This window comes from Papaver somniferum, chromosome 2, assembly GCF_003573695.1.
Source record: "Papaver somniferum cultivar HN1 chromosome 2, ASM357369v1, whole genome shotgun sequence".
Classification (NCBI taxonomy): domain Eukaryota; kingdom Viridiplantae; phylum Streptophyta; class Magnoliopsida; order Ranunculales; family Papaveraceae; genus Papaver; species Papaver somniferum.
In genome coordinates this window covers 193,128,578-193,147,165 of record NC_039359.1, presented here as the reverse complement: position 1 = coordinate 193,147,165, position 18,588 = coordinate 193,128,578, and the positions used below count along the sequence as shown (strand labels likewise).

At 35.1% G+C, this 18,588-nt stretch overlaps 1 protein-coding gene across 1 annotated transcript; it reads right to left on the bottom strand.

Annotated features, from left to right (window-relative positions):
* Positions 1 to 10,188: 10,188 nt before the first annotated feature.
* LOC113350091 lies at positions 10,189 to 13,581 on the bottom strand. Its single transcript, XM_026594169.1, has 6 exons — positions 12,586 to 13,581; positions 12,371 to 12,473; positions 11,693 to 11,748; positions 10,990 to 11,154; positions 10,731 to 10,844; positions 10,189 to 10,602 (listed from the first exon to the last, which is right to left on the bottom strand). The coding sequence occupies exons 1-6, from the start codon at positions 13,255 to 13,257 to the stop codon at positions 10,510 to 10,512; spliced, it is 1,203 nt and encodes a 400-aa protein (XP_026449954.1). The 5' UTR covers positions 13,258 to 13,581; the 3' UTR covers positions 10,189 to 10,509.
* Between the last annotated feature and the right edge of the window lie 5,007 nt (positions 13,582 to 18,588).

Sequence of the window (18,588 nt, the reverse complement as noted above, 5' to 3'; positions counted from 1 at the left end):
AATGTTGATTATGACAACAATGAAATTAATTAAAACTTCGATAAAATGTATAAAATCAAAATTCATGGAGTTGTGAATGCTAACAGCAGATCGAACTAAGGGTGCACAGGAACCGAGCCGGACCGACGGACCGAACCGTAACCGATGGAACCGTACCTGATTTTGGACCGAACCGAGGTACAAGGTACAAGTACCGGTCCCAAAAATAGGAACCGAGCTCTGGGGGTACAGGTACACGGTCCAACACATGAACCGTCCCGTACCGGACCGAAGTCCCGAATAACAAGTGCTATCAGCAAAATTTAACACATGAACCATGGTTTTCTTTAAGATAAGTCCTGGTGCAATGACTTCAGAAGGCGTTTTATTGTTCCAAGGGTGTTGTAACTTACGGCAGACCTCCTCGGAATCATCCAACAGAGGTGATTTTCACAATATATGTTCATTATATACACCACAAAATAAAAGTCCAACAGGGGAAACATTAATGAGATAACTATAACCACAACCTGGATAGCTGTGCAATATGTGATAGATCTCAGCCGCAACCAATGTTCTGCGGAGTAGTTACCCTTGCTAACACACCTACTACAGTTGCTGAATGAAAGAGTACTAGTCAATAAACTGTACAATGATTGGTTAGATGCTTATTTTGTCCCAAGTGGTAATGGTCCAAAGGAAGTTGACAGGAAGACCTCAGTGTGGAGATATTGGACCCATGAATGGGATAATCATGGTGTTTTCTCTCAACTTTCCAATGTAGACTACTTTCGCAACACGGACGTCCTCTTCGAGCAGTTATGGCCGATTTGATCAACATGGATTAATTGTTCAAGGAATGGTTAACGCCACCAAGGCTTCGGAGTTTCTAAGACAGTTACTTGGAGTAAAACCATGGTTGAAATGCCTATTTAACAGTATAGGTGACGAACTGCTGTTTGGTTTGTTATTAATATTGCTACTTATTAGTTGTTGCTTTGAGATATTGAAAAATAGGTAAAAAAGTAAAAAACATGGCAGTAGGTTTCTTTTTTTCTTTTTTCCCTGAAATGGAACCGGAACCGGTACCGGTACCGACCGGAACCGGCCGGTCCCGAATGGAACCGGAACCGAAGTACTCGGTACCGGGACCGGTCCATTTTTTTGGTACCGAAGGGTGTAAGGTACAGGTACTCGGTCTCGGCAAGAACCGAGCCGAACCGTACCGTGTGCACCCTTAGATCGAACCGAACTTCCTCTTCCGCAAACAAATTGATTATTAATCATGTACAATAATTGAAATACAAAATTGTTAATAAAAAATCGTAATAAACAATCAACCACATCAAGCAAAATTTCGAAGATAAATGAATAAAAAATATTAGTAGAAAGTATAATACATTCATTTCACCATAAAAATAGAATATTATTATTTTATTATTATTCCTTTAAAAAATAATAATAATATCGAAATAATATCTGTTTTTAGCTCGGCGGGAGATGGTCAATATTTTTTGTACAAAAATATAAACCATTCATTTCTTTCCAATGTTATTATTTTTTTGGTTATTATACCATAAGAAAATAATACAAAAAAAAAAATGATTTCTATTCTTAGCTATGGAGGAAATGCTCAATATTTTTGTACAAAAATATTTCTATTGTAAAAGGTAAACGTTTAGGAATAAATGTATTCATAAATAAATTTTAGGTAATTTTAGGTGCATCTTAGAAGTAATGGTCATATTTGAAGAAATATTATATTATGGAAAATCTTAAAATATTAAAAACAAATCTTTAAAGGAGAGATTTTTTGCCCATTTTACCAAGAATAATCTTCTTATAAATTCTAAATTTGACATATATCAATATATTTGCGAATTAATACCCTATACAAACTTTATAAAATTTTAGAGGCTCAGTGTGTATACAAATTAATACCATATGCCAATATAGATTTTCACTAACATTATTCTCCAAAATAGCATTTTTTTTGGAGGCTCAGTGTGTCTCTGTAAAAGACGTTGGAGAAAAAGCAAACCTCCCATTGTTTTACGCCGCTTCTCTATAAAAGGCGTCGGAGAAAAAGCAAACTTCCCATTGTTTTACGCCGCTTCTCGCTTTATTTTTTGTTTTTTGTTTTTCTTATTTTTTTTTTTCAGTTTTAAGATTTTGTTGACTGATTTGTGTATTGTGTATGGCTTGCAGTTGAATGATCATACGTGTGTACGCCAAGAAATGGTAATCAACATCTTTTTCTCCCTATTGATGTTGTTTCATTTAATCCGTTTATTATACACATGCAATTTCTTAGAAATAACTTTATTTTCTGCTAATCTCTTAATCTTTTTCATTTTATTAATTGTTTGTAGCAGAATAATCTTTTTTGCCGGCTTTGCTTTTAGGACTCATATCTGTTGCATCCTAATCATAATCATAAGGTAGTACCTAATTGTTTAGTGTTTTTCTTTTTCTCATACCACTGTTGATTTTTCAGGAATCCCCTCCAAGACTGGGGAACAACTATTTCTGGGGTGTTGTTTTGTAGGTGCAAATGGAGAAAAACATTTGCTTCAGGATAGGGAGAACAACAAAACGAAAACACAAATAATGGTAATGCAAAAATAATTTTTGCTTGATGTTACATTCCAAAATAAAATGATAAAAAGATAAATATATTCGATGCAAATATCCCGGCATTTAATATGGCTATCCCATTTATGTAAAGAATACTTTTGAAATCATAATATTATTTCCAAAATATCAGTTTTTTCGTTGAAATTTCTATCCCTTGGCACTCTCTATATAAAAGTGTTTGAGCTAACGCCAGATCCCATTTTTTGAATGTTTCTCTTTTTTTTGCTAGGGTTGGTTTTTTTCCCAACAATTTCCTTGCCTAACTATTTTTTTTCGTTTTTCATTTTGCATCGCTGCGCAACGGGAGCTCATGAGTATTGAAATAGATATTCAGAGCTTTTATTCCATGGTAACAAACACAAACAAGGTATATAATCGTGAAATACTAATATTTTTTTTTTATTGGTATTTGTTTCCTTGATTTAGTTTTAGTTTTGGATGATGATGATACTCCATGAGCTCTAGAAAGTTGGGGTTAAAGACTTTGTATTTATAGGATTTATGATGATTTTAAATTGGGGTTAAAGATTATGTATTTATGGAATTTATGATGATTTTGGTTAGATATAAATAAGTTTGATCGTCTCTATGTTTCAGTTTGACATATCTTATGATATCATTTGAAATGTGATTGACGTAACGCCCAAAATTTCCCAATCAGTTTGTAAACTAGCAAGTCATATATGTCATGGACATCTCATACAGATATTAACTATTTTCAATGTTCTCTTGGTAGCCTTTTGTATATACATTTTCTCTACGGAGTTGTACTTTACATGCATGGTGCATCTTTAGGTGCTGGTAACGATTTAATTTGAACTTATTTATTTGGTTATGGTGTTTTTGTAGTTTATGTATTTTTGGTGACTGTAGTTGGGTGACTTGGTGTTCTTTTATTGCTTTTGTTCCAGTGTCGATCCACAAATCATTGATATCTACTCCAACCGATATGAAATACGATTTTAAAAAAAAAAATTATTATGTGATGACGTTTTCTTTGTTGTTTGTTACATATTTTTTTGAGGATGTGCATATTTTTTGGGGGTTTTATGGATGCCTAATTGAGGCTGTTTTGTATCTAGATAAAGCTATTGTTAAATATTAAGTAAAATGTAAATGCACAATTTTTAGTTGTCGTGAGATTGTTTCACATAGTACATCATAAGATTGTACAGAGTATCTGTTTTGTATCATGATATCACCCACAAGATAGCCGCCCTAAATAATAGTGGTGCTTACAGCTTTGTCTCGAAACCAGCAAATAAAGCTGCCCATTCGCTGGCAACGTATGCTCTCACTCACAATGTCCAACACAAGTGGACCAGTTCAAGCATTCCGGCTAGGATTGCTTCTCTCTTTGTAAACAACAGTTAATTTTGTTTCTCCGTTTTGTTTACATGCTCTATATCAAAAAAAAAAAATCTGATCAAAGAAAAAAAAAAGAAGAACATTGTACAGAGTAAGTCTAACTGAGTTTTGGGTATATTAAATGAAGAAGTTGACAAAAGTATCCCTTCACTTAAGACTAGAAGGTATTTGATTTTTTGAATTTATAATTTTGTCACAATGGGAAATAACCAGTAATTGCTATATATACAAGGAAAAAATGTTGGACGACAGTGCAATTGAAGTTATTTTTTTCAGGCGTTTTGCTGAGGTTATACGAGATCTCAATGGTACGAGTGTTGGAATTTTTCCTGTTTAAATCAATTTTGTTTCCGTGTTACAAGTAATGGTGCAAGAGTATGTTAAACCATGAGTCTTTTTCGAGAATGTTTGGAAACTGTGTTTATGGAAAAATGGTGCAAGAGTCTGTTAAACCATGAGTCTTTTTCGGGAATGTTTGGCAACTGTGTTTATGAACAAAAGGAGGGATATTAAGGAACAAGTCATGCATATGATTTTCTGGATTTGTTGGTAAAATCTTTCATCTTCACTGGGGAAAAAAATTTGAACTCGCAGTGCGGGTTCAAAACTGAATTCGCAGACCCATAACCATCGGATTAATAAGATCTGGTATTATCTAACTACAGACTTAACCATGGTTATCTGCCCGGATATTTAGTGTTAAGTGTGTATCTTTACCCGATTTTTCATATATTTACTTTCTAACAACTTCTTAAATCAATCTATGGAATTAACCATACTATAATTTCAGATTATATTTTTCTAAGTTTCTGCATAACTCTTATGATCTGTCAATGATGGCAATGCCGAAAGCATTACTAAAGTCATTATCATCATCTTTGCATGGTGTATAGAGAACTCAAAAGGTAAGCGTTAAAAATGAACCGTGTCCCGATGATTCATCAATGAAATATTGACATATGTGTCAACGCATTTATATTAGTAGTACAATGTATAGAGAACTCAAAAGGTCAGAGCTAAAAATGATAAATCTAAAACCATTTAAAAATCATAACACGAGCAATCAAAAAGTAAATCTATCCACTCCATAGTATTCATCACTAGGAACATAACCTATACCTATTTATTCTTATGTCTAGGATGAAACAAGTTCAAATAATTTCACGTCAAGATTGAAACATAAGAGATATGGATCCTTATTTCTGTTGAACGTCTCGATAAGCTTAGTTTAAAGTTTCCGTACTGTCAAGTTTTATTTGAATGAGGGATCATTTACTTAGCTTGATGGAACGGAATTCTAGATTTTAAACTAAATAAGTTGGGCTTTGAACCAAATAAGATACATATGCATAGGAAATTTTCTTGGCGCTAGATAAATGGAAGTAGTCGATAAAAGAAGTGGTTGGAATATGAAAATATGTGAAAAATTTGGTAAATATGCTGCAGTTCACTAAAAATCCGGTCAGATAACCATGGTTAAGTCCATAGTTAGATGAGGTCAAATCTTATTAATCTGATGGTTATGGGTCTGCCAATTCAGTTTTGAACTCGCACGTTCAAAATCTTTCCCACTCACCGGGCATCTGCTTTTTTTTTTAGAGAGAATGTCTGTCCCATATTTCCATTTCACCGGCATGTTTGAGGTACCTAAGATTTAACCCCTACTACAATAATGCTATCAAACACATGCAATTCCGTTGTGATTGCCAACTAATAGCCTCCCTGGCATATCCTGTTTGAGGGAAAAAAAAAGAATACGAAAATCTCGGAATGAATGAAATCATTCTTCCAAGATGACATAAATGTATTTGTGCATCTATTAGATGAAGAATACTATAGATTTTTCAAATCTTCAGTTGTTTCTATATAAAACTCATAACCCAGTCACTGAATACATAATTGAAGATTAAATATTTTTAGAATTTTAAGAATTGGAAACTGCAGAAGCGCCGCTGAAAGTTGTTGAGACAAGAAACCTTGATGCGTACGCCTTCAAGGTTGAGGCACCTCAGAAGTTTCAGCTCTCCAATATCTGTAGCAAATGCATCTAAATTTTTGCACAAGTTGAACTTAGCTTTCTTAAATATTTGTTAGGTAACACTTTGATCACGTGACACGTTTCCAACGCCTGAAACTCAATACACTTAGAAAAGTCTGGAATCTGTAAGTTACACAGGTTCGCGAAAAAATACGAGTGTTGTCATCATTGCACAAGAGATGCCTCCTAATTTCACAAAGACCCAGTGTTTCTTGAAAATATTCGAGGAGACATGTTTTGATCGCAGGTCAACCACTTTACCACCACAAGAAGACATCATTCACGAGGTGTCTAAGCTTTTAGTTTAACTTAAATTTTGAGAATTACATGATTTCTACAATTTTTTATTAGATTCTACAAATAACAGAAGCCAAACTCAAGATTTTCCCAGGGTGCTAAAACTCAAGAGTTGGTTCCCTTATGTTTGAGTTAGTTTTTTTTCTGAAGTACTTTTACACAAAGTTAGTCTATGCCGACATAAATCAAGTGGAAGTGTTTATGTTTATAATATGGTGAAACTAAAGTAATCATTAATGTTTCGAAGGATCAAGTGATATCTAATTTTATGGGAAAATAATATTTACCATATATGTAGTGGTCACCTCTTGAATTTTTCATGATCCTCATCATAAAATAAAACCTGTCATTTTTAGGGCTATCCCAAAAGAATTAGGGGCAATTAATAAGACAAAAATGGGTCACCTAAACTTAAAATGAAGTCACCCTTATCTCTGATTTTTCGAAATAGCTAATATACCCTTTATAATCGGGAGATAATTAGTATAATCGAGAGTTAATCTTTAGTATATATTGATAGGAAAATTTATTTGAGTTATTTAGTTTTAAGTTCTAGTGTGGAAGAAGAAGAAGAAGTGGGATCAAAACCATTTTTTCTCAAATCCATAGCAAAAACGGATGGGTATAAAGAAGAAGAAGAAGGTGAGAAACATCGTGAAGAACATAATTTCGAAGGTTCAATAACGATTATAGAGCATTTAGCGCCACTAACGTACCAGAATCAGTAGATAATAAGATATTTTATCTACCGATTATACTCTTTTGTTCAGATAGAGAAGCACAATCGGAAATCTCGTGATTTTATTTATCTACCGATTGTGTCCCAAATTCATTTTTTTCAAAAACTAATGGATTTTTGAATTTCTCTATCTTCACAATCAGTAGTTTCGTGGTATTTATTATTTTCCGATTGTACAATCGGTAGTCTTGGGATGTTCATTATCTACCGATTATTGTAGTAGCCCCAAATACATTTTTTTCAAAAACCAATGGAATTTTGAATTTCCCTATTTTCACAATCGGTAGTGTCGTGATGTTTATTATCTAACGATTGTACAATCGTTAGTTTCGTGATGCTCATTATCTACTGATTGTGGTAGTAGCCCCAAATTCAAAATTTTCAAAAACCAATGGATTTTAAAATTTCTCTATTTTCAGGATCGGTAGTTTCGTGGTGTTTAGTATCTACCGATTGTACAATCGGTAATTTCGTAATGTTCGCTATCTCCGATTGTGATAGTAGCCCAAATTTATTTTTTCCCCAAAACTAATGAAATTTCAAAATTTTCTACTTTTACAATTGGTAATTTTGTGATGGTGATAGTAGACCCAAATTTATCTTTTTCCCAAAAACCAATGAAATTTCAAAATTTTCTACTTTTACGGTTGGTAGTTTCGTGATGTTTCTTATCTACAGATTGCGATATTATCCGCAAATTCGATTTTTTCAAAACAAATGAAACTTCAAAATTTTCTACCTTTACAATCGGTAATTTTGTGATGTTCATTATCTACCAATTGTGATAGCATCCCCAAATTTAGTTTATTTATTAATTTTTTTTCAAAACAAAGAATAGAAGAGAAGAATACAGTCACAATCGGTTGATAAAACTAATAGTAAATTACCGATTATAAAAGAGCATATAAGTATTTTCTAACCACTAGGACACCCCATAGCCACATCAATGGGATGGAATAAAAAGTCACCCCTAAATCTTTCCATGTCGCCCCTAAAAATGCTAGGAAATAAAGCCAATCATATAATTAAAGAAAAAAGATATCTAGATCCCAGTTACGTTACATATAAATAGACTGAATTACAATTTTGGTCGATTTATAATTAAACTATTTTGCATGAAATCGTTGCAAAAATGGTAACCGGAGCTGCAATTGGGGAGGAAGTAGTGATAGGGCGACATATGATGAAATCAAGGGACACACAATACCAATTATTCCGGTGAAAATTTCCTTTATAATGCACATGGACAGAAGCAGGGCACAAAGCTTACACAATGCGGGATTCTACTTGAAATCAAGATTTTTCGATGAGAATGACTACCCGACATATATTGGAATTTTAAATACAACCAAGGGACAATCAAAATAAAATATTATTGTCATCAAAAGAATGATTTACCAGATGGATGTACCAAAATTATTTTCCGTCAATATATTCCTGACAATTTCAGATCTATAAACCATATTTTTCTCCAAGCACTGAATGAGAATCGTGAACAGAAGGTTAAAGTGATTTGGGTTCAGATTTGGTGCCTCGGGGTACTTATTTAGAGTTTTCCTTATATTTTTTCTTTGGAATACAATTGCTTGATTTCTTAGGAACTACATTTAGGTAGATTTTTTCGGAGTCACAGATTCATCGATTCCAACTTCCGGTTTTGTTATTGTTTTCCTTTTAGTAAATGTTTCGGTTCTGGTTTTGCAGTTATACTAAAATTTCCGTGCTTGCAAGTTTTGCAATTAACTTTTGATCAATAATTAATATTCCATCACGGTCTAAGCATCACCTAGAATACATTGTTGCAGAAGTACTGATTGGAGATGAAATCAGAGAGGAAGTACTAATAGGGTGCCATGTGATGAAATCAAGGGATGCAATACCACTTACTAAATATCAATTTCCGGTTAAAATTGGCTTCGCGAAGCACATGGACGCGTGTTCGGCACATGGCTTATACAATGTAGGATTATACTTGAGATCAGGAGATTTCGATGAGAATTAAAATCCAATGTACATTGGGATTTCAAATACAGCTAATGGACCATCAATATCAAAAATTACTATCATCGAAAAGAATAATTTACCAGATAGATATACCAAAATCATATGCGCCAATACAGTCGTGTCAATTCCAGACCGTATTATTCTCGAAGCATTGACATGGAGGAATGAGAATAGCGAATAGAAGATTAAGGTGATTTGGCTTAAATTTGACGCTTTTGGGGTACTCATTTAAAATTTTCCTTTATTCCTTAATTATCATGTACCTTAGGTCGTTTTTTCTTAGAAACTACAGTTTATTAATTGTTTTGGTGAATTTTTAGGAACTACAGCTTAATTGAAGTTTTCTTTTATGTTTGTTTTCCTTTTAGTGGATGGTTTAGGTTCCAAGATGTTTCAATTTTTTCAACCTGATATATTATTGTGGAGTGGTATTTTGGATAATTTGTGTTCTTTATGAGTTGAATTACCAATGACACCATCTCAAAGGTCGTACAATAAACTTCACATCAATTGTTACGTAAGCAAGAAACAGCACGGGTGAGCAACTAGTAGACTATAATGGGCAAGCCGTACACTTGAGTGACAAAGGAAAGAGCTAGACCTCTTTTTCCGTTCAGACTACAGAAAGATCAAATTGGTGAGCCGTGTAAAGGTCAACCTTCCCGCTCGGTCCGGAGAGCACTGAATTAGAATGAGAGCCACGGAACTCGCTCGATTCGCAGATTAGTCTGACTCGTAATTCACTTCTGACTCTGTGTTCGATAGCCTTAGGTGAGTTTTCACACCGCATCCAACGTGGCGTGTTTGGAGTACAGCACCAGGATTCCCACAGGTGACAGGCCCATGCGGTAGTGCGGTTATCCGGCCGTTAATGGTGCAAACGATTATTTTTTTAATGATGCACCAGATATGCCGACTTAGAATGCTCTCCCCTACTCCAGTCCTTAGTGATCGTAGCGAGTCATGAACTCTCGAAGCATCCATTCACCATCATGAAAATTTAAGGTATTGAGACGATAGCTGATGCGAGCCGTAGGGTGCACCTCAAGCGCAAGTGGCATGCACCCTGTCAAGGGGATAAATTTTTGATGGGGACATGGAGACAAATTATATCTTGACATGTGTCTTTCCTATCAGGAAACTTTTGCAAACAGTATTGGTTAAAGTATGTCCAGCATCGGCAACCACTAGCAACCCCTAGACCATGCCCGTTTCTCTTCCAGTGTCTTTTTTAGTACAACACTTGAGGTTAAGGTTACAATGTAAATATTCCATATACAACCAGGGCAAAAAGGGGAGCAGTTTGCAGCTAATTCATGCGTATTATGTACAATATTTTGCTATATATCTCATAACTATTACAGACAAACAGTTGGCCAACACTGATCCTAACCTCTGAGCTCATTCCTTGAAGACTAAAGCATTTTAAAAAAGAACATAATCCAGCTTATAGAGGCCTCAAGAGTGGGTAATCCTCAAGCAACTCGCGTTCTGTCAGCGTGTCATTTTCATTTTGAGGAGTCCATAACACCTCAACCGCCTGTATGGAGATAATGAATTGATAGATTTGATAACTGTCAGTTACTAAAAGTATAAGACAGAATAACATGTTTCATTCACTTTGCACTGTGTTCCATATCAAATGAGAAATAAACAAACTCTTTTTACCATAATTTTGCTGGTGGGGATGGAACCAAGCTTCTGCAATGCTTCCTTCAAGTTAGCACTGCCGTTGACGGCAGGTAGTTTGTGCACACCCTCGGCAGCCACAAGGATGGTTATCTGAAAATGTAAATGTTGAAAATTATGCAATGTAGGCCTAGTCAGAATCTGAGAGAACTAAAAAGAAACCGAAACTGCTAATCGATAACTTCACTAATTATAAACGTCATCGAAGCGAACATAAAACGAACAGCAACCCCCTTACCACTATGTACTCGTTACTGAACCCACTGTCTCTCTTGCTTGTGGTGCTTTGCCTCTTGATGTTGTTTACGTTGACTAGTGTTTCTTCGTCAAACTTTCCTCGCTCTTCTATAGAAAGTTGATTGAAACGTTTCTCTCCATCCTCTATACCTCGCTTAACATCCACCTATAAAGGATCATTCAAACTGAAGTTACATGGACAGAAATAAAGGTGAATAATTTCCAAATAAATCTATGAAAAGAAGTCGAGAAGACTACTGCTAGACTTCCGTTTACTTTTCTCATCAGAATTAATTCCGCACGTGATTTACTTGGGCATAGAGAAAGAGAAGGACCCTATGTGATCCATGTAAGCAAAGAGAACACTAGCTTTTAACAATCTTGAAGATACTGATATGGACCCTATGTGATCCATGTAAGCAAAGAGAATACTAGCTCTTAACAATCTTGGAGATGCTGATATTTGCTGATGACGCTGTTTGACGGAAATCTTTAAATTCCAATTAAGCATATGGTATATGTTCAAAGAAGTTATAGTGTCAATTAAACTGCTTTAGTCAATCATACGGTTTAAGAAAGAACATTTGCGACATCATTTAACTTGTAAATGAGGAACCAAAGATGCAATAATGTTGTTTACAGTTAACCTGCTTGAGTCAATCACACAGTTTAAGAGATGGCCTTTGCGGTAGAATTTAACTTACAGATGAGTAACCTGAGATGCAATAATCAGGATGCCGTAGCATAGCTAATGTGGACTCTGCATTCAGAAGGAAAGAAAAAGAAAGTGCATAAGCAAATATTATCGAATAGACAAACAGAACTGATCCAACCATTTTGCTTAAGTACATCCTTAGCAAATCATAATCATGCAAGTAAATCTAGGCCCGTGTATCAAATTTTCCTAGCCAAACAACCGATTTTGCACATTAATCCAGTAGTGTGAATCGATAATGTAAATCAAACATTGTTGAATCTGATTTTCTACCTGAAACGAGAACTCTTTCTATTTGTCTATACAGAACAAAATACTACACCCGTTCTGTAAAAGCATTTCATAACTCCAAAACCAGCTTTGTAAAAGCAAATATAGTCTCTCGGTTGTCTAAAGACTCACCCTCCAATGTTGTGATTCATACACGTCATTCATATGGAAAGCTAATAATCATACAAGTGGTTTTCTGGAACAGAAAATGAGCATTTCTGCTGAAGACAACCGTGAATCATCAATGAGGGGATTATTTGTGCCAACTATCCATAATTCCTCTTTAGAATTGCAGAACCGTGCATCGTGCGAAAAGGTACGAACAGATCAAAATTTCCATGTATTTTTAGTGTCAAATCACAAACATAGACAACACAAAATCAAATTGGATCTTCACCTTGCAAAATATAACTCAACCCCGACGGAGTTGACGTATCTGCAACTTCAGCAATCTTATCAAGATCCTTTTGAAGTGACCTCGCCATACCCAACAATCCAACCTAAATTAAAAAGACAATTTATCCAAGAAAACCATTCACAAATTTATGTAGAAAAAAACATAATTCATCAACTATACATTAAACATAAGGCTCGATATAAGACTCTTTATACCTGAAGCTTGATAACAGTAGTTTTCTGTGTATCCGTTAAAACACTTCCATCTGACTGATCAGAAAGAAAACCAGAAACCAAAACGAACGCGGCGAAACCCGCCAATATCAAAAAGAAACCTGAACCTGCACCAAATCCAATAGCAGGACCAACATACAATCCACCACCACCAAAACCAAGCAATGAAGGAGATGAATATGGCACAGAGTAAGCAAACCCCCGCGAAGACGTAGACGGTGAATAACTACGCGACGAAGAAGAAGATGATGAAGAATGTGAAGAAAAAGCTCTACCACCAACTCTACCACCAGAAGCAGCCAAAGCTGAATGCGGATCATATGTAAGCAATAGCCCCAGGATAATAGCAGCAATAGCCGGCTTTTGAATTACTTTCTTAAAGGCTTTTGAAATTACTTCTATAATTCCATCAATTGAATTCCCTTTCCTCTCTTTTTCCTCCTCCTTTTCCCCTGATTTCAATAAACATTTCACCTTAAAATTGTTAATTTCGGATCTCTTGAGAAACAAATTCCTATTCTTTCTAATTGATTGGAAATGAATTTGTGTAGTTGGGAAAGTCTTTTTTAGTAATGGATTCCAATTTAGAGATGATTTTGATGATTCTCCTCTTACTACAAATGAAGTTGTTTCTAGTAATGAAGCAGTTGCCATTGATGGAATTGTAATTTCGAGAGTTGGATCGAGTTTGAGTCCCCTTCGGCAAGAGAATTGACAGTTCAAGGAAACGCAAACCAGCGAAGGAAAATCTGGATATCAAATTGTGGACCCTTGAAATCGAACTTGAGAGAGTTTGAACCGCCCATATGTCCAATCATTTCAAAACCTAATCTCTTGCGGTAAAGATTTTTGGGGAAATGTTTTGAAGGACTCTGTACTCCCTCTAACTAGACCTTCATGGCATGAATTCATAGGAATCACAAGTAATGCCTCGGAAATTTTAGAAGAGGCTAGCTCTCGTAGTTGTGACTCTTGTGAGTCGACTTGTGAATGAAAAAAATAAAAAAAACGTGACCGTTGCTAGGTTTCATAGAATAAATAAAAGGGATATTAAAAATGATCAGAGTTGCGTTTGTGTCACGCCAAAACTTTAATTAGAGCTTGGATCACCAGACCACATTTGACTACATTGACAGTTAAGGAGATTAGTTAATTACTGAAATGACAAAAATAAATAAATATTAGACTTTGATTTATTTACCAACCAAACCATATAACTTCTGCTTCTCACGTGTACGGCTATCAATCATCCATAAAAATAACAACAGAGATTAGAAACCCTATTAATTTCTTTCTCCTCCCGTCGACTGTTCTCTATCTCCTCCCGTCGTCTGTTTTCTATTTCTCCCTGAATCTTCTTTTCGCTCCTCTACAAAATCTCTATAATGGGAATAATAAAAGATTGTTCTCAATTACTCAAAAGCAAAAAGAAAAGAAGAGTTAGGATTTTAATTTGACATGATTCTGCTATGGATGGATCTCCGTATGTTAGTAAGGTTTATAGTGAAACATGAGTTAGGGTTTGTAAATAATGCTAAGATTGAAGTTGGGTTTGAATGAAACCATGAGAATTTTAATGTGATTATGATGGTGAACTGAATCTTTTTGGTACAAGTTGAGAATAGTTTTAGGGACAAAATTGAATCTGATGCGATAAAGGAAGAACTAATTTGGGTTTAATTTGAATCCTACTAGAGTTTTCGTAATATATGTTGATTTAATTTAGAAAATTTTAATTAAGGTTCTTTCCTCATAGGTTTAGTCTTTTATTTTCTTTTGTTTTTTTTGATTGAATGGTTAACGGTGAAGTTTAAGTCAATGATTTTGAAGGATTTCATGATTGTGATTATGTTTGTGTGGTTGAAGTGTATGGTGAAGATTTGGGGTTCATAAGAAACGATGGTTGTTCTGTTTCATCTTCTGTTGGTGGAGAAGGCGGAGGCGGTGGATCCGGTGTTATCCTTTTTGCACGTGCAGTGCACATGCTAACGCTTAACTAACACCGTTAGCTGGATACATATTAATTTAAAACAAAATTATTTATGTAACGGTCAAGACGGTCAACGACGGTCTCGTGACCCAAACTCTAGTTAAAATTTTGGCGTGACATAAACGCAACTCTGGTCACTTTTATGTAACCCAAAGTTAAAATATCCCCAAATAAAAACATATTCAATAAATCCGCTCTTGGGGCTTTTGTATACCAGTTGAGTAGATACTAGAATTAGAATTAAGACCAGTGGGAGCATATTTCAATCCACTAGGATTCATCCTGGCATTGATATTCGTGCAGATATTCTGGAAAACATCGTTCACCTTAGCAACATGTGCAAACTTCACTATCTCCATATCCATTTTCTTAATTTATTCATGTGATTGTGGTTTGTTAAATTCCGAATATCATGGTCCATTGTACGACTATCTGAGTAGAGTTTTGAACTCTTACATATGAATATTTTAGTACGCATAGTGTAAACTTGTGCACGACAATTGGATTTATGCAAGGTAATTCCTCACATAGATAAAGAATAAGTGGCCAACTATAGAGATTATTTGGTGTTGTTCCTAGATTCTTTACAAATAGCTACGATTTGGAGTATAGGTTTTGCGTGTATATCTCTTGTAAACCCTCATGAGATTATAACTCGTCCACTAAGGACACTTAGGGGTTTAAAGGCTTGTTATACTCACTAAGTGTAACTGTATCCTCAAACACCTTGATTTACTATCTATTGTTTATGCTTTCTTTGTTATTTTTCTAAGGTTTTCTCTTCTGATATAAACCATTCAAGAGTAGTTGATCATAAACCCTAGGTTTTGATAGATTTCAGTTTCCGATCGTATACCAACACTTGTTAGTCGAAATCGGAGACTAGAAAGAAAAACTTCTATTGAAGCATCTCGTAAAATCTTTGAGAAGTTTTAAACAAGATATCTCTAGATTTCTTCTAGTTGTAGAATTATTAGGGTTTTCTTAACTTGGAAATTGATCTTTGGAATCACCCAAGTTTACTTACGGAAATCAGGTTCACGGACTCATTGTGTGTACGTATACTGATTGTAAGTTAAAACCCTAATCTACAAGTTTTTTTTTTATATTACTTTTACATAGTAATTGTTTTTATCAAAATAAACACAAGATTTCCAAAACCTTGATTCACATCTAAAGGGAAATCAAACATGTATTTTGTACAAACAAAATATCAAATCGTATCAATTGTGTTGGTGTATCTTCTAAAGAGAACTTTGGGTTCTGCTAGAAGATTTGTGTGAAGAATTTCTAAAGAGAATCGGTATTTTTCTAGGAGTTCTACAAGTGCTGAAGAAGGTATTACATCTAGTCCGAATAGGTAGTATGAAATTGGTGTAACATCTTTTAATCAGTGTGTGTTTATTCTGGACTAGGTCCCGGGGTTTTTCTGCATTTGTGGTTTCCTTGTTAACAAAATTCTGGTGTCTGTGTTATTTATTTTCCGCATTATATTTTATTTATATAATAGAAATATCACAGGTTGTACGTTAAGATCAATCAGTTCTTGTATCCGGCCTTAGGGTTGTTGAGTGAATTGATTGACACTTGAACATTAGTCTTTGGTACCGTTCAAGTTAATCCTCTTATATTCAATCGGGCTCGCAAATCCCTATTTGCTGATTGCGGATTGAATCAAGAGATAGAGATATAAAACTCTTTGATATACTTTTTACAGATTGAGTCTAACTGTCTAGTTGATTCTCTTGAAAGTATATTGGAGTTTGTTTACTCAGATTGCCAAACGAAATTTTGGGTGTGGTTGTCAGACTCCCGCTTTTTCAATTGGTATCATAGCAGGCAAACACGCTAAGACCTCATAAGTCTGTGTTTGTAGCAATCTGATTCTATGGACAGAGGTGCTATCTCTATAAACGTATCGTCAGTCTTCGATGGCACAAACTATTTATGGTGGAAAATTGCTATGCATTCTTTCATTCAAGCGCGAGATTTTCAATCATGGGTTCGTATTGTTAATGGCTATGATCCTCCATCAGTTACAGTAGACGGTACAACTGTTGAAAAGAATATTGGTGATTATAATGATCTTGAGATTCTTGTTGCAAAGCAAAATTATGAAGGATTAAATGCGATCATCCACGCTATTACCCCAGATCTTCAGCACCACGTTACTACGTGCAATAAGTCTAAAGATGCTTGGGATATCTTAGAAACCGTATTCGAAGGGAATGCCGCAGAGAAAGAAGCAAGGCTTCAAAATATAGCTTCTGACTGGGAAAACCTTCGCATGTCTGATGATGAAACCTTTGATGAGTTTAACCAAAGACTTTCTGAAATAGTTAACTCCTCATTTACGTTAGGAAGAACTATTTCGGAGAAAGATATTGTGTGCAAAATTCTCAGGTCTCTACCATCAAGATACGAGTATAAGAAACATGCCATTGAAGAGGGAAACGATCTTTCTACACTCTCCAGAAATTCTCTTGCTGGAAAGTTAAAGATCTTTAATAATGAACACGTAAGAAAAGATGTGATTTATCTTAAAGCTGCAAACAATTCTGAATCCTCTAAGGATAAATCTGGTTCGCCAGATACTAAAGGATGTTACTCCACAACAATTTAGAAAACTCTTGAGAGACAGGAAAAAGAGTTTTTCTAAAAGTGTAACATCTCATAAGGATGATGTACAATGTAATAACTGTCGTGGTTTCGGGCACTTGTCTTCAGTATGTCCTAGATGGAGCCGTAGACAATCGGCATATGCTGCATATTTGCCTACTCTGATGATGGACCTGAATTTTATAATCCCTAAGAGTTGGCCGGCGAGGTTGCATTAGCTTCTGGAAAAATTCTTGTGGATACTGATTCTGATTCTGACGAAGAAGTGTTCCATGTGGATCCGGTTGCTAATAACCTTCTTAAAGAAAGTCATAAAAAACTCTCGGAAGCTGAAAACACCATTTTCAGTGAGAAAGTTAAATATGACAGACTTCGTAGTCGAAATAAATACTTGCAAGACCAACTTGATTCTAGTGGTGCAAGAGATTATCTCAACGAAATATGAAATCTTGAAGAAGAAATTGTCGAAGGTCGTGATCGGGAAATTATTCTTCGAGCAAAGCTAGATAACTTGGAAAACATTGAGATGAACTTTTCAGAACGAGAAGATATCAAAGTTCAATGTGAATCATTCAAGAATGATCTAGTTATTGCACTTGAGAAGGTCGAAAGTTTGGAAGAAGAAAACTTGAGCTTAAAAGAGAGTTTGTCTAGAAATAGCAGCTCAGATAAATTAACCTCGATATTGGGAGCATGTAGAATTCATCGTGATACACGAGGATTGGGCTATGAAATAATAGACTCTCCTAGTATTTGCAAAGAGGTAAAAATTGTCAAAGCTAGAGTTTCTTCTCAACCAAAACCTTCCACGGTTGACAAAAATAAAGTATCTCTATCAACTGCTGATAACGAAAATAGGAAATCCTGTCAAGTTCCAAAGCAAGCACATAAACATCCAGGTAACACTAAACATAACTTTTTCCATTCTACTAAACATCATTTTTATTGTGGAAAACCAGGTCACTTGCAAAGGAGTTGCAGATTTCTTAAACGAGATAAAACCAGATCTTATTCTGTTAAAATGACAAGATCTGATGTTCCAAACTGGAAAAAAACTGAGTCTCATAATATCAGTTTTTTCAGTATCCCCCCCCCCCAAGAAGTTCCATAATTATATTGGGGAGAAAAAGAAATACGTTGCTCCAAAAGCTGCTCAGAAATGGGTACCAAAGAAGACCAATAAAGCAACGAGTACCATTAAGAAGGATCTCCCAGATAAGAGTTCGACAAGGGATAACATCTTAAAAAGGTATGGAACAGTTATTGAAAGTTTCAAGGAAGTTGTTAAATTCCTAGATTCCATGTTTGATTTTGTTTCGAATACCTGTCGTGAGCAAGATTTTGTTCACCTCAAAACAACCTGATTGTGTTGAAAG